At 49.4% G+C, this 25,421-nt stretch overlaps 1 protein-coding gene across 4 annotated transcripts; it reads right to left on the reverse strand.

Moving 5' to 3' along the window:
- On the reverse strand, nucleotides 1–23,225 carry Flywch1 (FLYWCH-type zinc finger 1). 4 transcript variants are annotated; one of them, XM_076840004.2, is made up of 9 exons: nucleotides 23,073–23,225; nucleotides 12,120–12,557; nucleotides 11,223–11,690; nucleotides 8,853–9,311; nucleotides 8,416–8,679; nucleotides 4,695–4,958; nucleotides 3,759–4,031; nucleotides 2,492–2,564; nucleotides 1–644 (listed from the first exon to the last, which is right to left on the reverse strand). In XM_076840004.2, exons 2-9 carry the CDS (start codon nucleotides 12,442–12,444, stop codon nucleotides 605–607), a joined length of 2,166 nt encoding a protein of 721 aa, XP_076696119.1. In that variant the 5' UTR covers nucleotides 12,445–12,557; nucleotides 23,073–23,225; the 3' UTR covers nucleotides 1–604. The 4 variants fall into 4 exon arrangements, with proteins under 4 accessions (XP_076696119.1, XP_076696117.1, XP_076696118.1 ...); XM_076840002.2 differs by having other exon boundaries at nucleotides 11,223–11,693; XM_076840003.2 differs by lacking the exon at nucleotides 23,073–23,225 and adding an exon at nucleotides 13,576–13,779 and having other exon boundaries at nucleotides 11,223–11,693.
- Between the last annotated feature and the right edge of the window lie 2,196 nt (nucleotides 23,226–25,421).

The raw sequence follows: 25,421 nt of genomic DNA on the forward strand, positions 1-25,421 counted from the left end.
TCATGAGCATGGGTTTAATTCAAGCTGGAAAAGAGCACAGGAAGGAAGGCCAGCGAGCCCTGGTGGGGCCTGCTCTGCAGTAGTTATAGAGGGCCACGCCCCAGTGGGAAGCGGGTGGCCAAAGACCAGGAAGGCCTTCCAGAAAGACCTGGTGTGGCTTGCATGGGTCTTTGGAGGGTGGGTGGCTCAGCTGGAGGGAATGGGACTTGCTCTGCTCAAGGCCACTTCACCTTACTCTCTTGAACTCAAATGGGGGCCACACCCTGCTGGAAAGTCCTTGGCACAGTCACAGGTTCTGAAGATGAGCAGCAGCAGGGCAGGCGTGGCCTCTGGAGGTGCTTCTCCAGAGCTGAGGAGCCTAAACCCGGGGGCAGGCGCAGCTGCTGCCCTGCTCTGCCCTACCTCTGGGTACTTGTCTGCTGACACAAGTGCCCCTTCCCAGGATGCCTCTGAGGAAGTGTGAAGGCCTTCCATGCTTCAGAAGAGGGAAACAAGTTTTTGTCAAGCAAATCTGAGTGGATGGGAAATGCCTGCGTGGACAGGGAGCATCTGGGTGCCAGCGGCCTCTGACAGGGCTCCTGCTCTGTCTCCGTGGAGATCCACCTCACTGGGACTCGATGTCCAGCTTTAAATCTTCAGTGTTCCTGATAATGAAGAAACCCACATCATTTCAAAGGTTGGAGCAGGGTGTAAATAGACAAGAAAGCTAAGGAGTCTTGGAATCCTTTTTTCCTAGAGAGAACCATTAGCTTGTTTTTATACACCCACCCACACACAGGTCAGGGCATTGCACACACGAGTTGTTCTATCAAGAAATATCCCAGCCCAGAGTTCAATTTTTTTTTCTTTTTGAGGTGCAGTGTTCTTTTGGGGGGATGGAATCAGGGCCTCACTCACATAAGGCAAGTGCTCTATCACTGAACTTATCCCCAGCTCCAGTCCCAGGTTTTTTATTGGGGTGCTCACACAGGGACTTTCTGCCTGGTTGACTGACTGCTGTCACTGAAATCTCACCCTCTCAGAAATAGGTGTTCAGTAAAAATTCCAGGTACAGCTGGGCGTGGTGGTACATGAGTACGATCCTAGTTACTTGGGAGGCTGAGGCAAGGGGATTGCAAGTTCAAGGCCAGCCTTAGCCCGGGAACTGGTTATCAGCTAGGCATCTGCCTCTGGAGCAGTTGTTTCAAAGGCAGGAGCCTTGGACCTACAGCTTTAAGAATGTTCAGCACCTTCTGTGTTATATTAATTGGCTTTTTTATGTTAAACCAAGTTTATATTCCTGAGATAAATCTCCCTTGATCATAATGTATAATCCTTTTTTATTTTGACGATTCTGTTTGCTGGTATTTTATTGAGGATTTGCTTTTATATTTCTAAGAGATAATGGTTTATAGTTTCTTGTGATATCTTTGCTTACTTTTGGTATCAGGGTAATACTGGTCTTATAGAATGAGTTAGGAAGTGTTCTCTCCTCCATTGGAAAGAGATTATGAAAATTCCTCCTCCTCCTCCTCCTCCCAGTACTGGGGACTGAATCCAGGGCATTGCACATGCTAGGTAAACACTCTACCACCAAGCTACATCTCCAGCCCTTTTTATTTTTTATTTTGAGATAGGCTTTTACTAAGTTGCCTAGGCTGGCCTTGAACTTGCAGTTCTGCCTTAGCCTCCCAAGTAGCTGAGGTCACAGGCATGACCACCACATCCAACAAGATTTGTGAATGTTGTTGATCCTTTCAAACAGTCAATTTTTGATTTTATTATGTTCCTCTATTATTTTTCTTTTTTAAAAAATTTTTAAAATTTTTATTAATTATTGATGGACCTTTATTCATTTATTTTGTTTATATGTGGTGCTGAGAATCGAACCCAGTGCCTCACACTTGCTAGGCAAGTGCGCTACCACTGAGCCACAACCCCAGACCTATTATTTTTCTATTCCTTATGTCATTACTTTTTTTCTAATCTTTATTTTCTCCCCTTTGCTTGTTTTAGATTTCATCTTCTCGGGCTGGGGTTGTGGCTCAGGGATGAAGCACTTGTCTTGCACATGAGAGGTACTGGGCTCGATCCTCAGCACCACATAAAAATAAATAAATAAAGATATTATGTCCAACTGTAACTAAAAAAATATTTAAAAAAATTTCATCTTCTTGGCTTTTTTTTTTTTTTTTTTTAGTATATCAACATGGAGGTTTAGGTTGTTGACTTGAGATCTTTCCTCTTTTTAAAATATAACTTTATAAAAAATTTTTTTAAAAAGGCACCATAAAAAAAATAAAATATAATTTGGTAGCTATAATTGTCCTCTAAGAACTGCTTTTGGTGCATCCCAGTGACATCCTTTCTTCAACCTCAGGTGCCTCCCCACCCTGAGTCAGAACTACCAGCCCAACTACACCCACAACCTGTGAGGACCCACCAGAAGCTGTGAGGACCTCCAGGTTTTGGGGAGATTTGCAACATGACATCATATAACCAAAGCAGTTACCCACAAATCTGCTGGCTTTCAGAAGAACAAGTCTCGAAGCACTGTTGAACTTCAGGCAGAAGTTTTATCTTTTCTGAGAAAGAAAATTGAAAAGATGAATTAAGAATTCTTTTCTTGTAGAAGCTCACTGAACAAATGACCCACCTTGATAATGATGAACTCAAGGCCCTGGGGCTAAAGAAAAGCAGGCAGAGTGACTCTGACTGGGGGATGCATTGGGAATTTGGGTTTTCTAATACCCAAAACCTCCCGTTCAAGGTAAAGTGACTACTTGAGACCATGAGAGTTGGCCTCCGGCCCTCGACATCAATGGGAGCTCATTAGAAGCCGACAACCTGTCATGTGCCAAAGCCTCTGAAGACTTCCACTTCTTGTTTAAGACAAACCTGGGGTTTCTTGTGGAAATTTATATCTTTAAGCATAAATGAAATATTTTTTGGTTGTTTTCTACAACTTGGATTCATTTCTACCTTATACCAGCTGGTTCTTGCTGTTCACATGGATTAATGTGAGACACATGATGGCTTTTTTTTTTTTTTTTTTTTTTTGACATTTGTTTTAGTTGTAGATGGCACAATACCTTTATTTGTATGTGGTGCTGAGAATCGAACCTAGTGCCTCACACATGCCAGGCAGGTGCTCTGCCACTGAGCCCCAGCCCCAGCCCCACAGGATGCCTTCTAAAGGCTGGTTTTCACCAGGTGCACAGGGGCACAATTGTAATCTCAGTGACGTGGGAGCATGAGGCAGGAGGATACCAAGTTCAAGGCCAGTCTCAGTAACTTAGAGAGACTCTGTCTTAAAATAAAAAATAATCAGTGGTAAAGTGCCTCTCAGTTCAATCTCCAGGACCAAATAAATAAATAACGTTTGGTCTGGTTTTACATTTGTTTAAGTGCGGGGAACCCATTTTCAATTCAATATGATTAATTGTAGACAAACTGTGTGTGTGCGTACCTGTGTACACTCCACACACATCAGCACAGCCTTCCAGGGTAGGCTATATTTTTTTATCAGATTTTTTTTATTAAAAAAAAAATCTGTCTTAAAACAAAAGAAAGAAGAAAGTTGGTAGTTGGGATAGGCTGTATTTGCAGGGACGGATGGGTGTGGGGTGGCTTCAGGCGACGGGGAGCCGTGAAGGGTCTGGAAAGGCAGTAGGGCCAGACATGAAGCTCCAGAGGGACACCTGTCTCCTGGGCTGGCGAGACCATGACATCCACAGCTGTTCTGCCTTCCCTGCCTCCCCCCCCCCCTCTGTGTGTACCTGGGTCCTCCTGCTGGGCTGGGTTGGGGAGCCGCTCCCGCTGCCGCAGGGCCTCCAGGCCCACCAGGTCAGGCTGGTGGCAGTGGCTACGCATCACCATCACCCGATGGCCCTGGGTGATGGCCCGGCTGCGGCAGCCCAGCCGGGCCTGGTCCCGGCACATCCAGTACACCTTCTCACCAGCGGCCTTCTCCTTCCTGTACAGGAACGACTCGTACACCAGGAACCTGCCCCCCAGGGAAGTCCTCAGGAACTCCAGGGGCTCCAGGGGCTCTGGAGGGGAAAGAGAGCGAGAGCGGTGTGGGGCCCTGGAGCCCAGGCCTGCTGGCAGGGGGTGTGCCTCTGTGTCAGAATGGAGGGGTGCTCTGTCCCCTGGCCCAGGCAGCCAGCCAGGAAACACAATCCCCCCAGAAGGAACCACTGTGGTCCCTTCTCCCTCACCCCTCTGCCTGACTTTTAGGGCCACGGGGACTAAAGCTCAGACCTACCAGCCCTGACACCCACAAATGCAGACTGGCTTCCTTTCCAAGGGCTCTGGTGCTGACCCTGAAGCTGCCCAAACCCTGAGCTCTGCTGGAGAGCTCTCCTGACCACTAGAACTATGCCCTTGCTGGCAGATCCCCAGGGCAGAAGCTGGGCCATTCTGGGGGACCTATGGCTGATCCCGTCCAGGTACCAGGGGTCTCCCAGTTCCCTGTCCACCTGCCCTTCAGCCAGCAAACTCTCAGACATTTAAGAAGCTGACCTGAAGGTCTTGTGATATTGGAGGTGGGGTAGCCAGAGAAAACCAGGTGGGAACTAAAGCTGGGGCAGCACAGGGAGAACAGGAGAAGGCAGGAAGACAGATTTGAAAGACAAGAGAGCTGGAGTGGACAAAGCATCCAGGCAGGGAGACCGGGGCCCAGGCTTGCCCATCCTGCTCCCCTCTGCCCGCACCTGGGCCTTCCCAGTGGGTCAGGTTGGGGAAGTGCTCCCGCTGTCGCAGGGACTCCAGACCCGCCAGGTCAGGTGGGTGGCAGTGCCTGCGCATCACCATCACCCGCTGGCCCTGGGTGATGGCCCGGCTGCGGCAGCCCATGCGCGCCTGGTCCCGGCATGTCCAGTACACCTTCTCGCCAGCGGCCTTCTCGCGTCTGTACAGGAAAGAGTCGTACACCAGGAAGGTGCCCCCAAGAGGCGTCTTCAGGAACTCAGGACCTCCTGCGGAGATGGGGAGGCAGTTAGAGAGTGGGAGCCTGGAGCCCAGGCCCCAGCAGGGAAGAAGTGGAGTGTGCCCCTGTTTTCAGAGCCAAGAACAGCATGGTCCCTGAATGAGGACCCCCCACCTATCTGCATCACGTACTCACTGTTAGGTGGCCCTGAAGCCCAGGTTACAGAACCCACCGTCCCTCCAAAACAGCTGGGCCTTTAGCTGCTAGGGCCTCCCTTTCCTGAGGAAGGAGACTGACCCACAAGGACCCTACAGGTGGAGCGCCCACCCTGCAGTGCCCACCGGAAGGTAGCTACAGCTTTGTTATATGTGCTCATCTATGAGGGCACCCACGGGGCCAGCAGGTGGGTGTGTGTTGTACTGCTCAGTTAGAGGAAAAAGTAATGGCTTTGGGAAACAAAGAAGCTCAGGAGCGAAAGAGGGATTTGTGACCTAGAGGGACAGGGCTGCGGAAAGGTCACTCCCCTGGGAACCAGGCTGAGTGGAGATTTGAGCAAGGGTGTGGGGAGGAGGGTGGGAACAGCCTGAATCACCTGCAGGACAGCCCTTCCCATTTCACAGAGGACACCCTCCCTCAGTCCAGGCACAGGGTCCACACAGAGAGGGCTGGAGGCACTCAAGTCCTCAGATAGCAGGAGAAGCCAGGAGAGCAAGGTGAGGGCCAGGGCAGGGCTTCTGGCTGTGGAACCACCTGGAGAGCCCAGGGAGTAGAGTAGGTGGGATGCTAAGGGGAGAGGCCCAGGACCAGGAACAGGCAGCAGCCAGGAAGGAGTGGGGACACCTGCCTGAGGCAAATAAGATACATATGTGACCATGGGCCATGGGTTCACTGCCTTCCTCACTGCATTAAAATGTCAGGAAATAAAAAAGGCACAGAACAGAAGGCCAAAGACTTGGGGAGGAGGAGGGGAGAGTAGGCCAGTGGAGCCGACAGAATAAGAGACTTGGGGGGGGGTGGGGCAGGAGGGTAGTTAAGGACATGGCAGACTGAGAACTCAACCAGGCCTGGCAGGGAAGCAACCAGGAAGCCAGAGGAACCCTCAGCAGAGCCCAGGGAGGGGAACTGGAGACCTGAGGTTCACAAAGATGGGGTCCACCATGGGCCCCACACAGCAGGCTGGGGGACGAGCATGGAAACAAGATGCAGCAGCACGTCAGGAAGAAGTCTTGGGGAGAGATGCTGAGCCGTGTGTAGGGAGGAAGTCGAAGTCTGCACTGGAAAGCTCACACTTCTACCCGCTTTCCTGCCCAAGACCAGAACACTGGCAGCCAGGCTTGTGCCCTGGGCAGGTCTATCCTGTCTATCCTGCCCAAAGACTCACTGAGGCATGGCCTGCGGTCCTGTGGCAGACGTTCGGACTGGTCAGCACTTGCATGCAGAGCTAGCCAGAGTCTGCCTTCATCATGAGCAGACCCTGGGGGTAACTGGACGTCCAAGAGGAGCTGCTTCTGAAAAGACTATGGCAGACAACTGGAGAAAGGACACTTGGAGAAACCAGGCTGCAGCCACCACAGGAAAGAAATGGAGGCCATCACTCTGCTGAGACTGTGGAACACGAGGGGCATGTTCAACTACAGAGCAGAAACTGGCTACGTGCAGTGGGCACATCTGTAACCCCCGGTACTTGGGATGCTGAGGCAGGAGGATTGCAAATTCAAGGCCAGCCAAAGCAACATTAGTGAGACCCTGTCTCTAAAAATAAAAAGGGCTAGGGATGTGGTTCAGTGGTAGAGCACTTCTGGGTTAAATCCCCAGTACTATGGGAGTAGGGGGGGCAGGAAATAAGAGAAAAAACTTAAATACAGCATTAAAAAACAAAACTGAGAAAATCTTGAACAATATCACAAAAATGTCAGTCATCCCAGGAGGCTTGACATCCCAGTAATAGAAGGCACAGAAAGAAACCAGATGAGGAACACAGGAAGATGCTCTCCATTGAAGGGCACAAGCTGAGGCCTGAAAGGCCCCCAGTGACCCCTCACAGCCAGGCACAGCAGGGAAGGGCAGAAAGCCCCAAGTCCTTGAGCAGAGCCATCACACACAGGGTCAGACACTGGGGAACTGCTATGCTGGTCCACAACAGGGTCAGCCGCCACAGAGGGATCCTTCACAGCCTGGTGCCCACACACGGTTGCACGATGAGGGGAGCTTGCCAGCAGCTCCAGATAGGCAGGGTCTCAAGTAGTCTCTGCCAGGTAGACTCAGGAATGACCAGAGGAGGGACTTCCCCAGCCTCAAAACAAGAGCAAAATGAAGAAAAAGAGACTGGCCCAGGGGCAGGGGGCTGTAGAAGACACTCTGGGGTGGTGGCCAGCCAGGTCCCAGCCCCCAGGCCAGGCATCAGCAGGGCCTAGAGGCCATCACCAAAGGACACAGAGCTATTGATGAGGCTGGTACAGGGGGTTGGTGCAGGGAGGAGGAAGGAGGCTGCAGCAGGTCCTCAGAAGACCAGGCAAAGCAGTTACTGGACCACAGAGGATACAGAGTGCTGCATAGGGAAGGGCAGTAGGACACCCCGGCTCGGCTGGGACAGGCCTCCATGGCAAAGTGGAAAGAAATGGGCAAAACGGGCCTGGAGAGGCCACACGCTCGCTTTCTCTGGCCAGAAGTCAACAGTGACAAGGAAACTGGAAAGCCAATTCATAGTGGTAGAAAGTTCAAGATCAGGCCGCAGATGCCCTAAGAAACAACAGGATCCCCGTGGAGTGGTGTTTGTGGGGTGGTGATGGGTGCGGATGTGCCTCACAGTCTCCTCTCTCCGAACCAAAAGTGAATGGAAATGGAATAAAGTGGGAGTCAAAGAGAATTCAACCAGGGCTCTCAGGTTTGGGAGAGTTTTAGGGCCGAAAACTGTAGAATAGGAAGAGGCAGGAGCGAGGAAGCACCTGAAGGACCATCAAAGGGCGAGCCGGGAAGATGAGAAGATGGAGCTGAACTCACTCTCCTCGGCAGGCAGGACGGATGAGAACAGGCATAGACTCACATGGGGTGACCCCAAGAACAGGAGAGTGAGGCACAGGCTGGGTGCTGCTTCATGGCAGGGCCCTTGCTTAGCATGCGGGAGGCCCTAAGTTCCATCCCCAGCACCAACAAAACTTCAAACCAAATAAAACACCACGCATGACTGTGGTGATCAGATAGGGACAAATGCAACAGATCTGTGACAAGCTGGGGAGGTCTGATACCAACTTTGGGCCCCAGATTGTAAGAGGGGCTTGTCACAGGAAGTATGTTTATCTGCTTGCACTGTAAGCCTGAAGGGCGGGCTGGGTGGAGCAGGAGGTAAGTTCACACTCAAGAGAGTGGGACGCACAGGTGGGCTGAGGGGCGGGGGCCAGGGGAGCGCCAGAGGTGGCGGATGTGGCTCCTCCAGCATCTTCACCTAATGAAGGAGGAGGGAGCAACATGCGAGGCCAGGAGGGAAGCCTGCGAAGTCTTCCAGGCACCTGTGTTCCCCCGCTGGGTGGGGCTGGGGCGATTCTCCCGCTGCCTCAGGGTCTCCAATCCCACCAGGTCAGGTGGGTGGCAATGGCCTCGCATCACGGTCACCCGAGAGCCCTGGGTGATGGCCCGGCTGCGGCAGCCCATGCGCGCCTGATCCCGGCATGTCCAGTACACCTTCTCGCCAGCGGCCTTCTCCCGCCTGTAGAGGAAGGACTCATACACCAGGAAGCTGCCCCCGAGAGGGGTCCTCAGGAACTCAGGACCTCCTGAGGAAAATCAGAGGGGCAGTCAGGGAGGAGGCAGGGAGCAGGTAAGAGGGCTGAAGATGCAGGGGCAGGCTGGGCAGGCTGGGTAGGCTGGATCGTCTCCCTGGAATTCAGGAAGCAAGGCTCGAGGTGTGGCCAGCTGGGAGCCAACATCCTCAAGGACAAAGACTCACCAGGGTCCGAATCCTGGTCCTCATCAAGGGATCCCTGTAGGGCTTGGGGTTGGGCAGGAAGCTCCGAATCTTTGACTTTAGCTTTCTTTCTGGGCCGCGGCCTGGTGAGAGTCAGGGTGCCCGGCCCCCTGTGGTAGAGCAGGCTGTCCACACCTGGGAGCTGCTTGTCCGCACAGCCCTCAAGGCCATCTGGCCTGGCCTGCAGTTTCTCCATGGCTTTCTCCTGCTGCCTCCGAGCCTGTAAGCCCTCCATGTCGGGTTGGTGACAGTGGCCCCGCATTACTGTCACCCGCTGGCCCTGGGTGATGGCACGGCTTCGGCAGCCATGTAGGGCGTGGTCCCGGCAGGTCCAGTACACCTTGTCCCCCACAGCCTTCTCCCGCTTGTACAGGAATGACTGGTGCACCAGGAAGCTGCCCCCATAGCATGTCCTCAGGAACTCAAGGGGCCGGAAATGGCCTGCGGGAGGGACCCAGGGCAGTCATGAGACAGAGATAGCAAGAAGGGAAGGAGCCAGGGGTCCCAGGAAAGATGGCTAGCAGCACAACTGGTGACTGAAAGGTGTTTTTCTCCTGTATGGCTGGTTTGTGCTATGGCTTCCCCAGAGCTGGGCATGTGCAGAGCCTGGGTATGTTCCCACTGATCCTACCTGCAGCCACCCAGGGAGGAATTGGAGTTCCTCTCCCGGGGCAATGAGGTGTCCCATGCTCCTGGGTTATAAAACAACAACTCAAAATCACTATGGTAGGGGATGAGCTGGGCTGTGACTCAGCAGCCTATGTTCCCAGACACAGGTTATTGTTTAGGGCTTGTTTAATTTTTTTTTTTTTTTTTTTGTACCAGGGATTGAACTCAAGCACTTAATCACTGAGCAACATCCCCAATCTTTTTTTTTTTTTTTTTTTTGAGATAAGGGTCTCACTAGGTTGCTTACAGCCTCACTAAATTTAGAGGCTGGTTTCAAACCTGAGATCCTCCTGTCTCAACCTCCCAAGCCACTGGGATTACAGGCATGCACCACTACACCTGGCTAAGAATTTTTTTTTAATCTATCTACATTTTGAACAGTACATGCACATGTGCTATAAAACTCAAATGATACTGAAAGATACACAGTGGAAAAGAAGCCCCTTGCCCTTTCCTGTCCCAGGTACGCAGTATAGCATCACCTCCACTCCTTCAATCCCTTCTGGGTCAGGAGGCCTCAGCCTTCTGGAATCTAGGCCCACTTCCTAGTTAGGGGTAACAAAACCATGAAAATTCACATCTATCTCTTGCCAGGGCCCCACCTGCTGGGCTGGTGCTGAGCACTTCCCATGCATGGAGCCCACAATCTCCATAACATCCAGGTTATCACACCTGCCTTAGGATAAATCTCGGAAATGCTACAATTTAAGCTTATTTTCTGAGGCTATAGGGCCATCACCAGGTGGGGCTGGCATTTGCTCAAACTACAAGGCCAGAATCACTGGAACCAGTTAAAATTCTGACTTACAAGACCCTCCCCCATCAGATAATTCTGGAAGAAGCTGGGACCCCTACATCATAGCTGGTCCAGGAGCAAAGATGCTGTCCCATGGGCTTAATCATTGGGACATGCTTATATTTTTTTAGTCACGTTGACCTTGAGCACATCTTTTTTCTCTTGAGTATACTTTATATATTTATTTTTTATTTTATTTTAGTTATCAGCGGACACAACATCTTTGTTTGTATGTGGTGCTGAGGATCGAACCCGGGCCGCACGCATGCCAGGCGAGCGTGCTACCGCTTGAGCCACATCCCCAGCCCTTGAGTATACTTTAAAAAATACATATTTTTAGTTGTAGATGAACACAATACCTTATTTTATTTATTTATTTATTTATTTATTTATTTTTATGTGGTGCTGATGATTGAACCCAGGGCCTTGCACGTGCCAGGCGAGTGCTCTACTGCTGAGCCACAGCCCCAACCCCTCTTGAGTAAGTATACTTTTAAAAACATATGGGGGCTAGGGTTGTGGCTCAGTGGTGGAGCGCTTGCCTAGCATGTGTGAGGCATGGGTTCGATCCTCAGCACCACATATGAAAAATAAAGGACCATTAACAAGAACAACAACAACAATAAAAGAGCACATTTAGGGCTAGGGATGTGGCTCAAGTGGTAGCGTGCTTGCCTGGCATGCGCAGGGTGCTGGGTTTGATCCTCAGCACCACATAAAAATAAAATAAAGATGTTGTGTCCACCGAAAACTAAAAAAATAAATATTAAAAAATTATCTCTCTTTTTTTTAAAAAAAAAAAAAAAAAAAAAAGCACATTTATTAAAAAAAAAACACATGGGACCCTGATGTTTGGTGTGAGAGAGGGGCAGGTGATATGTACTCACCCATCCCCAACGTTGGGCGCTTCTTGGGTGGCAAGCTCAGCAGTGACAGGGCTCGGTACCCCACATTCTCCTCTTGGGCTGGCTTGTTCTGTACCTGCCCAGGTGTGGGCACCAGCTTCTCGGGGTTCAGCCATGGGCCCACCTGCTCAAGTGGCTCCTCCACTTGGCCTACAGGGCCCTGGGGTCCCTGAGGGTCCCCCAAGCCCTCTGGCAGGGCCGGGCTGGGTAGCTTCTCCCTCTGGCGCCGAGCCTCCAGTGCTTCCTTGTCAGGAGGGTGACAGTGGTCTCGCATCACTGTGGCCCGTAGGCCTCGGGTGACAGCACGGCCTCGGCAGCCCAGACCTGCATGCTGGCGGCACTTCCAGTACACTTTGTCCCCCACAGCTTTCTCCTGCTTGTACAAGAATGACTCATACACCAGGAGGCGGCCCCCAAATGGGGTCCTCAGGAACTCCAGGGGCTGTGGAGCTGCTGGGGGAAGGGGAGGGCTGGATTAGCTACCCAGGGGCTTAGATGAGAGCCACTGAGGGGAGGGGGTTCTGGAGTGGAGCAGGGTCACTGTGTGCAGAGGGTACATTCTCAGAACCCCACTGCCAGCCCCAAAGCCCAGACTTTCCAGGCCGTTTTTATCGTGGTGGAGCGGGGTGTTTTTGATGAATTGAAGGAATTCTGCTCATCACTGCAATTCCCATGAGGGAAGGAGGATGGGGTGCCTAGGAGGCACTATACTGCACATGGGTGACATCACATTGTCTGCACCTCAGCCTGGGATGGGGTGGTGATTAGAGATTGGGAGGCTCTGCCAAGAGCAGGGACAGGACATTCAAGGTCAGCATGATGGAAGGGTGGGTTCACAGGCACACATTTCAGCATGCAGGCTCACAAACAAACCCTCACCTGTATCCAGCTTGCTGCGTTTCTGCTCAGGAGCCCTCAGGCTGGGCTGGACTACCAGGGCCTGTTCCTCCTGGGCTGGAAGGATCTGGAGGGTGCTAGCTAGGGTTTCAGGGCCAGACATCTCCAAGGACACAATGCAGTGCACTTCTGTGGGCTTGTCCACCCCATCCCCATCCTGGTCAGAGGCCATCAGCAGGACCAGATTGGAGAATTCCTGGGATTTCCCGGGGGCTGCTGGGACGACATCTGTGCCCACATCGGGGGAAGGCTCCTGGCCAGCCTTCACACTCTCATCCTCCTGATCACTGGGCTCAGGCAGGGGCATCTCGAGACCAATGACCTGGCCCTCAGGCCACACTCAGTACTCCCACCCCTGGCAGATAGGTGTCTCCTCTTTCTCTTCCCTGACCAGGAGCCTGGGAGTCCAGGGGCTCTGTCCTAAGGAAGGAGGCAAAAGCCCAGTCAGTAGAGGAAGCCTTTGGCCTTGGGGCTCTAGAAAATGGACCTAGGATGCAGCTGGGGCAGATGGGGCTGCCCTGGTGATAGGGCTGAGAGGCTGGGCAGACCTGATGGAAATAAGGGCCTTGGGCCTGTGCTTCTGTTCTGCAGACACTGCTCCTGGTAGCCTTGGGCACATCCAAGCTGCACCTTCCCCATCCACACACTGTACATGGCGATGCCTCTCTCCAGGGCCCTCAGGTGACTCACATACTAGTAATTAAGTTTCTACCTACGGAGCCTCGTCATCCCAGCCCAGATGCAGTGTCATCACTGCTTTTCCATTTAAGCTGCCAGCCCAGTGTTATGAGTCAACCATTCTTATTGACCCAGTATTCAGATGAGGACACTGAGGCACAAAAACCTGACATTCCTGAGGCTGAAGAGGCAGGAAGGTAGACCCAACTGTTTCTGCTTAGATGCCCAGGGACCTTCCTGGCTTTCTCTGACCTCATCTATATCGCCCTGACTCTGCACCTGTCAAGGAACAAAGGCCTGGACAGCAGTGGCACTTTGCAGACCTGAGCACTGAAGCCCTAGGACGTGGGACTTTCTGGAGTCACAGAGCCAGCCCCTAGTCTAAGGTGGAGGTCCCAGGCCATTCCAGTCCTCCAGAGATGCCAGTGTCCCTCCAGAGCAGTGACCTTGTGCCTGTACTGTTGCTGACACTGCCTCAGCAGTTGGAGCAGGGCAGGTGTTGGAGAATCCTTCCAGGCCACTGGGGGGCTCTCTGACTTCCAGCCTGGAGAAAAACAGGATGGATAACCAGGAGCCAGTGCAGGGCCCAGCTGGCCTGGAGACCCACCATAGGTGGGTTATCAGCCTGGGCTGGCTGTCTGTCTTACTGGGGCAGCTGGGTAGTGTGCATTGATGGGGTGGTTCCCACTGCTCAGTAAGAGCCCCTAAATAAAACTGTAGCACCCCTGTCATTTTTAGCTTCTTTACTGAGAAACCTCACCTCCAAAGTTCTGGGATTCCATTTCCCACTGGCCTCTCACTTCTGCCCCCACGCTCCCTGGTCTGGAGCCCCCAGCCAAAGTCCTGGTCAGTTCCAGGAACCGAGTGTGAAGGGCGCTGAGTCCCAACAGCTTTTCGCATCAGCAGGTGCTGCACTGGGCAGCAGTGAAGACCCCCAACCCAAGGGACAGGGCTCGAAGGAAATCTTCCAAGTAATAGATAATTGATGGGGAGCCCGACGCACTCCAGCCTGTCCTCTGCATCATCCCCCCAGCCTCAGCCCAGCCCCTGGACAAGCCAACCCCTGCTCCTCCTATGCATCCTTTCAAGCCCTGCCCATCCCAACCTATGGGGCAACAGGGGACACAAGGGACCTGGGGGCTATCTGTGGCAGAGACCCAAGGTGGCCTCCAAGACAGAAAGTGGCATGGCCTGGAGCCCCGCTCACATGACGGCCGCCCCCATGCTGACGTCCCTCTGCAGGCAACCCATCCCTTGGCTCCCCTGGCCCGCAGTCCGGGAGTGAAGGGACTGAAGGGACGGCTGTGGCGACTGAGACCAGAGTCCTCCATGACTGGGGCCTCGAGCCACTGGCTCCTGTGCCCACCCACAGAAGGCCTTTCTGACCACTCAGGCCACCCATTCACTGTAGCCATGTGGCTGCTGCCCACCCAGCACGTGGACTGAGAGGAGGACCCCTCCGCAGCCTCTGGGCAAGCTGGGCCTCCTGAGTCAAAGTGGGTGCGACAAAAGAAACCACCGCCACGTTCCCATAGGCCTACACCCGGAGTCTGAGAGCGGACCACGCAATCCCTTTGACTAAAATTCTATTTAAAAGGCATCCAAGATCCAGGTACCTCAAAAGATATGGAAAAGCGCCAAGGCAGCAAGAATCCCAGCACTGTGTTGACCTCCCCCTTGGGGAAGGGCTGGGCCCCACAACATACCAGAGTTTGGATTTGATGGACTGTTCCCACTCTTCCTGTTAAAGAACTTGGAGTGGTAGACTGTTAAACGACCCCAGATCCTCCTTTTGAAGTATTCAGGGCTCTTTGCAGTGGGTTTTGTATCCATCCTTGAATCTAGACTGTCCTCAGTGATTTCCCCACAGTGAGAGTGCCCAAGCCCTCCTCTACATGGGCCATAAGAGGAAGCTGTGTGGAAGGCCATGTGCAGGGCACCCAGCCACTGCCAGACACAGAGGGGATCATCTCATTCCTGCCAGGCCACTGCCCCTCCAGCCATGTGCACCCAAAGAACCCTGATCAATGATAAACTATTGTTATTTTGAGTCAGTAAGATTGGGGTCATTTGTTACACAATAATTGATACACTTGGCAAGTGACTGCACCTAGGAGGTTGAGATGGAATCATCCTAATAGTTGCGAAGTACCTGGCATAGAAAATAAAATAACTTTTTTTTGCGTGTGTGGTACTGGGGATTGAATGCAGGGGTACTTTACCACTGAAGCACAGGACTCCCTCTGAAACACACATGCCTGACCTTCAGGGAAAGATTCCCCCACATGAGAGGATGAACCACAGAAGGCGGCCCATCCATATAGTGCAATGTTATTTAGCAAATAAAAAGGAATGAAGTTCTAATACATGCTTAGTGAAAGAAGTCAGTCACCAAAGACCAAGTATTGTAGGAGTCCATTAATATGAAATGCTTAGGGACTGGAGATGTAGCTCAGAGGTACAGTGCTTGCCTACCATGCATAAAGCTATGACTTCAGTGCCCAGCCTCACCCCCCAAACACACACACACACACACACACACACACACACACACACGCACATACATATACATATGTATATGTATGTATATACATACATATACATGTATGATGTCTAGAACAGGACAGTCTATGGAGACTGAAAGCAAACAAGTTGCCTGGGCTGAGAGGAATCGTGAGAGTGGGGAGTGATGGCTAAGGGTATGGGATTTCCATTTAGGGTAATGAAAATGTTCTAAAATGGTGAGGTTTGCACAACGATGTGAATACACTAAAAACATTGAATTATATGGTATATTAACTGTAGCTTAGTAAAGCTGTTAAAAACCAATCCTTGTAAGTATGACTCACATTTTGGGGGTCACTTGGATGAAAAAGGTTTTCTACTCCTTAGACTGCTCTACTGGAGTTCTCCTACCTGGGCTTGGTTTCCTCATCCCAGTAGACAGGTGGCATGAATTATATGTTATATGTTGTGATGATTTTTTTCTTTTTCGGGGTGAGGGGGAATTAAACCTAGGGGTGCTTTAACACTGAGCTACATCCCCAGCCATTTTTTACTTTGAGACAGCCTTGCTAAGTTCCCAAGACTGGCCTGAAACTTGCCATCCTTCTGCCTCAACCTCCCTACTTGCTGGGATTACAGTCACACCAGGCTGTTGTGTGTGATGCTTTCTAAGTTTTAATATCATATCCTAAAAATTATATGGAACCCATTTACAAATGTTAAGAACATAATGCTGGTAGATCACCCATAATTCTGCTAAATGCACAACAATTTCCATTCTCATATTAGTGCCTTTAGTGCCCACTTTATTATCTGTAGCACACAGTGTTCAAACACGTGGTTTACAACTTTTTTTTTCTCTTTAGAGCAGAACACCTCACCTGAAGACCATATGGAGCCCTTGTAAAGGACCAAAGCATTATATGGGCCCTTAACAGCTACAAAAACACACCAGCAGCAATATTCCAAATGGACGCACGATGGCGATGTTTCCCAAAATATGTTTCCACTGCTTTCTTGACAAAATGAAATGGGTGACAATGTTTTCAAATAAAGAATCTGGAAATTTTTCCTGGGACGGGGATGGGCTTTAAAAAAACTCCCCAAAAGTCTATGAAAAATGTTAATTAGAAAGCAAGATCCAATAAACCCATTATGCCCCATCATCTTACATAGAATTGAAAACTTGAGGCAGTGGGTTAAGAAATTCAGGAAAGGCCAGGCACAGTGCTGCAGGCCTGTAATCCCAGTGCCTCAGGAGGCTGAGGCAGGAGGATATCGAGTTCAAGGCCAGCCTCAGCAATTTAGTGAGGCCCAGTGGTTAAGCACCCCAAGTTCAAACCCTGGAACTACAGAAACAAAAAACAGACTGATGAAGACACTGACACTGCCTCTATCTCTCAACTCACTTGTCTTCCCTTCTATTTATTCTCCACTTTGGTCACATTTGTTATTTATTGACTATTTTTTCTTTTATAAGTCGATACCTTTCAAACAATTAAATAAATAGGGAATAATAAATCAAAACATTGAAAGTGTTAAGAATGGTGATTTTATATTTTCTCAAATTTCTTCTGTTTATCTTCTCATAAATGAACTCTTTTTACAGTCGGGAAATATTAAGCGCTTTAAAGATAAGCTGTACCTCCTAGTTTCTTCTCTAACTCTAACTTAGAAAAAAACGTGGATTCCATTACCGTGCAACCTCCGAAGAGGCTGGATTTCTTCCAAAGGAAGCTGCAAGGAGAAGCCCAGCAGACGCCCTCCAGTGGCCACGGTCATCCTTGCCAGCTTGGGGACCTATCAGCACTGCGAACTCAAATGCCCGCCCCAAACGCACCCTCGAAAGAATCACACCAGCCCCCTCTGGAGGCTGTTCTACCAAACCACTGGCCAGGACACTTGAAAGACCCCATCAGGGAAGACTAGAGAGGAGCGTCCACCGCGGCAACGTGGGATCCGACTGCTTCCCGGAACAGAAGCCACGCACCGGAAGCACTGCTGAAAGCTGAATAGGGTCAGCGCTTGGGTTAACGGCGGCGGTATTCCAAGATTAATTTCTGGGTTTCGCTTGTCCACTGTTAAAAATGCTGGGGGAGAAAAAGATGCTGGCATTCAGGGAAGCTGGGTGAAGGGTATATTTTTGTAATTCTTTATTTTAGTTTTTGCAGTGCTGGAGATCTAACCCAGGAACTTACATACACTGTACTCCTGAGCTATACCCCAGCCCTATTTTTACAATTTTTTTTAAAATGTAAAATTAATACAAAATAAAAGTCTTCTGAAAATCCAAGTTTCAAATTTATGGAAGCAACAAGTTGAGAGAGAAAAGGAGTAACCTAGGGACCTTCCGTAAAGTGATGAGAACAGAGTGCACACGTCCTCCTGCCCCCAGTGGGCACAAAAGTGACCTGCCCAGATTCACCTCATTGGTCCTTGACTTGAATCTATGTCAAGAGTGAGATGCTATGACATGGGCCCATCCTCCGCTGCTGAACCGCGACAACCTCCCTTCCAAATGCCACCTTCTTCCCTGCTCTGCCACTGGGGAAGTGTTGGCCTCAGGCAATTAAGTGTCTAGGACAGCTGATGAGGTCCAGAGCCAATGTGCCTTCCTCTGGCCTGAGCGGTGGGTGCTGAAAGTAAAACAATGCCAGGCATGAAGAAAACCGCTCTAGAGAGCTGGGTCATGCCTTGGAAGTAAGTGGTCAGCTGTATCAGTGACCCTGCAAACTAGATGCTTTATTATTCATTACAGCTTTGCACCACAGGAGCTCAAGATGAATCTGGCCAAGGGGGACACTGTAGGAGACTGAAAGAAGTGCCAGGGTTACCATAGCTACCACCTTAGACAGCGTCTCTATTGTAGGGTCCAGCCTCTGGCCAGCACAACTCCATCTTTGTGGGGTCACCAGCTTGCTGACCTGGACCCATCCAGCTTGGCTATGGTGGCAGCTGCTAGCCACTGCTAATCTCAGGGTTATCTTGACATTTTTTGTTTGGCTTATCAGAAGCTGTACCTCTGAGGAACAGCACTAAATCCCAGTTGAAATCTCACAGAAGTATGTGTGTTCCCAGCTGGACCATAAGCAAGTCTGCCTCCAAGAATCCAAAGGGTTGAGACTTAGGATTTTCAGGATTTCTGTTACCAAAGACCAACCATGTGCCAGGTGCAGCTAGCATGTAGCTCTTTACTCATCTCCCAGATGACCCATCACTTAGATTCTGGGGCTCTGTGCTATCACTGAAGAGGAAGTTAGGGTCCAAGCTCAGTCCCCATGGTCAAGAGCCAGGATGATAAGGGTGGCCACCATTCAAACCTCCCCTGCCTGTCTTCGTTCCTACCTCTTGAATTCTGACCCATTGGTGTCAATAGGCCAAGGCTCCCACTGCCCAGCTAGGGTGATCTTGCCTCCCAGATGACACTTGACAATGTCTGGAGATATTTTTGGTTGTTATATTAGGGTAGGGAGTGGGGTCAGTGTGACTAGTGTCTAGTCCATGGAGGCTGAGGTTGCAGAACAGGGCAGCCATGGCAACCACACCACTCACCACGGGGAGTGTCTGGCTGTGAACTAAGGACAGCGCCAAGGCTCAGAAACCCCCTCAAGACCAGCATTTAAAAAATGAGGTAGAAGCAGGCACAGTGGCAAATGCCTATAATCCCAGTGGCTGGGGAGGCTGAGGCAGGAGGATTGTGAGTTCAAAGCCAACCTCAGCAATGGCAAGACGCTAAAGCAACTCAGTGAGACCCTGTCCCTAAATAAAATACAAAATAGGGCTGGAGATGTGGCTCAGTGGTTGAGTGACCCTGAGTTCAATTCCCAGAACAACAACAAAAAAAGAAGGGAAAAGCTGCCCTGCACATAATGAGGTTAAGTGTAGTTTTCATTAAACTTTTATTTCAATTATTTGAGTATATATAATTAGAGTTTATATGAAAATTCTCTGGGCACTTGATCAAACATAGATTCTGGGATGGGGGTATAGCTCAGTGGTTAGCATGTACTAGGCCCTGGGTTCAATCCCAGCACTGCCAAAACAAACACAGATTCCTGTATTCCACATCAAAATTCTGGTTGAGGATCTAAAGGATTCAAGAATCAAGATTTGAAAAAAAAAAATCAAGATTTTTAATAAATATCTGCATTTTCTTTCTTTGTTTTTTGGTATTGTACTGGGAACTGATGCCAGGTGCACTTTACCACTGAGCTGCATCCCCAGTTCTTTTTGTTTCTTTTTTTGAGACAGGGTCTTACTAAGTTGCTGAGGCTGGCCTTGTACTTGTGATCCTCCTGCTTCAGCCTCTGGAATTGTTGGGGTTACAGGCATGCACCACCACAAACATCTGTGTAAGAGTTTTTATTTCCTTTTTTTTTTTTAATTTCCCCTTGTCTAAGGCACTGTTTTCAAATGTTCTGGTCAGTGGGCCTAAAGTCATTAGGTTCTAGAAAGCAATTTTTAAAATTGCATAGGAAATATCAATTTGCATTACTGTAATAAAAGTATTACTTTTAATAAAATTTTTATTATACATATATATTCATTACAGGTTGATTTAAATATACATTTTTTTACTTTGATCACTGTTTGGGGTCCTATATTTTGGGATTTTTTGTTTGTTTGTTTTTTGGTACTAGGGATTGAACACCTGGGGGCCCTTAACCACTAAGCCATAGCCCTAGCCCTTTATTTTTATGTTTTAAGATACGGTCTTGCTAAATTGCTAAGGCTAGCTTTGAATTTGCAATCCTCCTGCCTCAGCCTCCCAAGCCACTGGGATTACAGGCATGTGTCACTGTGCCTGGCCCTAATGTATATATTTTGTGATATTAAATTTTCATTCTACAAAGACTTTTCAGGTCAGACAGATGGAAATAGGACATTCAAGCATCTCAATGTTTATGGTTTGTCACTCTCTTATCCCCTCTCCCCTCCTTCCAAATTGAGGGTATAGAGCAACAACTCAAGTGCAATACTCACACTGCTTCTTTGACACTGCTCTCCTGCTGGTGGTCTCAAGGGGCTCAGTGTGGGCCCCAGAGCCACATAATATTAGGAATAGTCAGGTGTCTCTCAGATACCCTGAGTCCAAACTCTAACTGCTAAGTTCCTGAAAGCCAGAAGCCTCTCTTGGAAGCTAATGGCAGTTACTTTCAAACATGAGAGAAAACTACATCACTATCCACCTACACCTGGGTCTGGGGCACTAGCTTGTGAGGGAGGAGACCTCAAGTCCCATGACTTCTCTGGCTGCTTCTCTGGCTACTTCACCTGTGAAGTAGGAAAAGCAGCAAATGAAATACTCTAAGTGAAATTCTTCAATAAACAGTACAGCATCAAGAACAAGAAATTCTTGGTCTAGGCTCAGTAGGTCCCAGGCAGTGGAAGAGGGAGGAGGAAAGGCCCTGCAGGTAAAACATCACCTGGATGATCACTGTGCTTCCCCACCAAAGAGCCATTAGGGTTGGAGGTGTGCTCTGCCTAGTGCATGGGCCCTCTGTGATTAGCACACACTCTGGGTGCACTTATTCCTGGGAGATACTGAAGGTGGTGGACCCCAAAGACTAAGATCTGCTACTAAAATCAGGGTTCCTGCCGCCAGCATGATGGGGTCTTCTGAACCAGACACTTGCTTGTTATGGAGAACTGTCCTGTTTATTATAGAATGTTAAGCAAGACCCCTGGCCTCTACCTGCCAGATAGATGCTATTATCATTCCCCCACAAGTTATAACAACCAACATTGCCAAATACCCCCTGAGGGCAAAAATGCCTAAGAGTCACTGATCCAAAGCAAATTAGAAATGCAGAGAGTACAGGAAGGGAAATCGAACTAATAATATCAGCTCCATATCCCTTGCTAAATTTGGGATCTTGAATATTACCTAGAGGCCCAAAAGATAAAGGCATACTCCTGGGGCTGGGGCTCAGTGGTAAGGTGCTTGCCTAATGTATGAAGCCTGGGTTCCATCCTCAGTACCACATACAACAACAAAAGGCTTACTCCCAGGGCAGCCCTATTGGGAGGTGGTTGGAGCTTTAGGAGATGGGGGGTGCCATTCAAAGAGATAGTGGGACCCCACCCTTCTTCTCACTCTTCTTCCTGGACTTGAGTTGAGCAATTTGTTCTGTCATGTTCTCCCTGCCATTGCCACCCAGCACCCCTACCAGAGCCCCAAAGCAACGGATCTTCCCGATCTTGACCTGGAGCCTACAAAAATGTGAGCCACAATTAACTTTTTCTCTTTATAATTATCCCAAGCATTTTGTTATAATGACAGAAAGTTGACTAATATATTCCTGATCACCCTAGATCAGAATCTTGGGTATATATTCCCTGATCACCCTAGATCAGAATCTTCTTTACCTAGCCTGATGTGTTATCACACGCATCTTCCATTTCATTTTCTCTCCTATCACCTGAGAACTTTCTTCCTTACTGCCTCCTCTTCAGCCCACACTAAACCCAGGCAATGTTCTTCATCTTCTTCAGTTTGCAGCCACTCCAGGGCCGACAGGTTATTCTTCCCAAACCTTAACTTATGTCATGCATCTCCCAGTAAAAATCATCTCTGTTGGCACGGCTTAGCTCATCATGAGCTTGGCAGTACACAGATTTCTCTGTAGCACCTATTTCACACACTGTTCCCTTCCACAAATCTCACTTATGGCTTTTGGAAAAAGAATAAGATAAACCTGATGGTATCATACCATAGAGTCTTAATCAAGCACTGGAAATGATATTGGCCCTGGTAAAAAATTTGTAAAAATATACCTTTCTTTGGAATTGAAGTTTATACTTGATTAGCTGATTGTGGAAATTCAGTATCCTTTGAATGCAAGAAGTAGAGGGTTTAAAGCAGGGTTTCAAGCTGGGCATGGTGGTGGCCTGCCTGTAATCCCAGTGGCTTGGGAGGCTCAGGCAGGAGTATTGCAAGTTCAAAATCAGCCTCAGCAATATAGCAAGGCCCTAAGCAACTTCGGGAGACCCTGCTTCGAAACAAAAAATAAAGGCTGGGGATGTGGTTAGGTGGTTAAGCAGCCCTGGATTCAATCCCTAGTACCAAATAAATAAATAAATAGCAAGAAACAAGTAGGCTTTCGAGCTGTCAGACCCACTAGATCCCTCATCAATGGGTTAGCAACAGTCTTTTGGAATGGAGCGGGATGGAATGAATTAGAATAGAGCTAGAATAGATCTGCGTCATGTGAGCTGGGGTAAGCGGCTCCCTTTAAACTTGTGCTTGAGTAATCTATATCTACAAGCACAGGAAATATACAAAACATGTTTCTAAGTGTAGGTTGAGTCAAAAAGTTTGAAAGCCAAAATGGGCAATCTATAGAGTCAGAACCCGATAGAGGTGGGTAAGAATCAGCAAAAAGTGCAAGGTCACTGGGACCCTTGGACGAAAAGAAGGACCGGGCAGGGGTGGGTGCGGGATGGGAAGCCACTGGGCGGACACCGCTGGGGAAGGCGAGCAAATGTGGGGATTCCCGATTTGCGGGCGCCAGGCTTAGTCCAGGGGTCGGATGGGTTGGGGAAAGGAGAACCAGGAGAAAGGAGGCGAATCGCGGGTGTCGGACAAGGAGACTGCCGGAGCCCGGGACGCAGAGCCGGCACCCCCCCTCCCCAGCACAACAGCCCCAGGACCCAGGAGAGCCGGGCCGGGGCGCATCTAACCGTGGGGCGCATCCAACCGTGGGGCGGGACCCTCCGGGACCCTCCCTGCCCGCTGGGGCCCGTCCTCACCGACGGCAGCGGGCCCTCCCTCTCCGGCGACGGAGCCGCGGCGGGTCCCTTGGTCTCGGCCGCGGCAGCCGCAGGCGTCGACCTGGCGGCCCAGTCCCCTCCGGCCAACACGACCCCAGCGCCCGCTCCCCGCCCAACCTGCCCCTTCGGGAGCGAGCCCCGTGCCCGCGTGCGCGACCCCGCGGGGAAGCCGGCCTCTCCAAATGCCCAAACGGGCTCCTAGCGATCATGCGCAGTAAAGCCACGGAGTCGTTTCGTGGGCAAATTCCACTTCTCCGGGTCTTCCCTGCGCGCCGCTGAGCTGATGGCCTGGCCAATAGGCGTGTAGGGGCGTGGCCCTTTGTCACAAAAGAGGAGTGACCATCCTGGGATTGGGAGATCGCACCAAGGGGCAGGGCTCCCTCCACGCAAAGGGGCGGGGCAAATGGGTTTGATTGAAAGCTCTGGATCTTCCCAGAATTTGACTTTGCGCTGATAAAAGTGGGGCGTTTTTGTAAATACATACCTAGGCTTGCCGCTTTCCTGAGCCAGTGGAAAGAAATTTCTTATGCACCTCATTTAAGCCTAAAAAGTCCCCACCCCAAATCCAGGACAATTTGATCTTCAAAATAAATAATCAGCCAAATTCAGTGACGCAAACCTGTAATCCCAGCAACTCTGAAGGCTGAGGCAGGAGGAGATCCCAAAATAAAAAATAAATAAATAACATTAGTAACAGATTATAACCTTAAATAAAATAATCCACGGGTTGCTTTTCTAGGTGAATAAATGGGAGAGAATATTTGTTTTCTTATGGCAGAAAAACAATTTTAAAATGAAGGAAGAATAATGCATGGCCGGGCTCATTGGCGCACACCTGTAATTCCAGCAACTCAGGAGGCAGAGATAGGAGGATAGCAAGTTCAGGACCAGCCTCAGCAATTTAGTGAGACCCTGTCTAAAATACAAAATAAAAAGGGCTGGAGATATGTCTAGAGACGATGGGTTCAATCCTGGTGCTCCTCCCCACCAAAAAAAAAGTAATGCAGAAAATTACTATTTGACATTCATTATGCTAATAACTAACTTAGGCAAAAATCATCAGTGGCCACCAAGAATGAAAGTTTAATAAGAACAAGTATGTATAAAATGCAAAGTATCTAACAAAATGTACTCATCAATGACAATGGGGAAATACTAATTTTACAGTAGAGGAAGGGTTCTCAAAACTAGTCTGGGTATTCCCAGATCATCTGTTCAGAACCTTGGCCCATATTCTAATTGGGTTGTTATTTTGTCTGGGAGAATTCTTTATATATTCTAGATATATGACCCTGGTCAAATGTATTATTTGCAACCCTCACCTCCATGTCTTGGGTTATCTCTTCACTTTAGCACTCCAGTTGAGATGGTGTCTTTCAAATCACAAAAGTTTTTTTTTTTTTTTTTTTTTTTAAAGAAAGAGAGAGAGAGAGAGAGAGAATTTTTTAAATATTTCTTTATTATTTTTTTTTTTTTTTAGTTTTCGGCGGACACAGCATCTTTGTTTGTATGTGGTGCTGAGGATCGAACCCGGGCCGCACGCATGCCAAGCGAGCGCACTACCACTTGAGCCACATCCCCAGCCCCACAAAAGTTTTTTTGTTTGTTTGTTTGTTTCTAGGTTTTGCACTAGGAATGGAATCCAAGGGCTGCTTAACCACTAAGCCACATTCCCAGCCCTTTTTATTTTGAGACAGGGTCTCACTAAGTTGCTTAGGGCCTCACTAAATTGCTGAGGCTGGCTTTCAAGTTTCCATTCTCCTGCCTCAGCCTCCCAAGCCACTAGAATTACAAGCATGGACCACCATGCCCAGCTGAATCATAAAAGTTTTAAGTTGGATGATGTCCAGTTTATGTTTTTTTCTATTGTTACATGTGCTTTTTGATGTCATTACTAAGAGTTCATTGCCTAAGAAGTCCCTGCCTACTCCAAGTTCACAAAGATTTACCCATGTGTATATTATATGAAGGAGGTCTTCATTCTTTTTTTTTTTTCCTGACTTATATTTTGAACTGATTTTACACCTACCCAGAACATTCCCATAGATATTCCAGTAGTCCCAGTACTATTTGTTGAAAATCATCCCCCCATGTAAGTGTCCCAGCATTGCCTCACAGGTGTTAGGTACATAATCTCAGAAATTTAGTAGGCTGAGGCAGGAGGATTGCAAGTTGGAGGCCAGCCTCAATCACTTAGGGAGACCCTGACACAAAATAAAAAATACAAAAGTCTGGAAGATGTAGCTTAGTGATAAAGTGCCCCTGGGTTCAATTCCCAGTACCAATTAATAAGTAAATATCCTGGGGAGTGTGAGTCTACAACTTGGT

This window comes from Callospermophilus lateralis, chromosome 19, assembly GCF_048772815.1.
Source record: "Callospermophilus lateralis isolate mCalLat2 chromosome 19, mCalLat2.hap1, whole genome shotgun sequence".
Lineage (NCBI taxonomy): Eukaryota > Metazoa > Chordata > Mammalia > Rodentia > Sciuridae > Callospermophilus > Callospermophilus lateralis.

What these genes read in the sequence shown, in the direction of transcription:
- Flywch1 (XM_076840002.2), bottom strand. Translation starts at nt 12,444, where the DNA reads ATGCCCCTGCCTGAGCCCAGTGATCAGGAGGATGAGAGTGTGAAGGCT. An exon ending in CACCCAGCGGGGGAACACAG is followed by an intron (nt 4,959 to 8,415) that starts GTGCCTGGAAGA and finishes CCATCTCCGCAG; the next exon opens with GAGGTCCTGAGTTCCTGAAG. An exon ending in AGCCCAGCAGGAGGACCCAG is followed by an intron (nt 2,565 to 3,758) that starts GTACACACAGAG and finishes TTTCTTTCTCAG; the next exon opens with AAAAGATAAAACTTCTGCCT.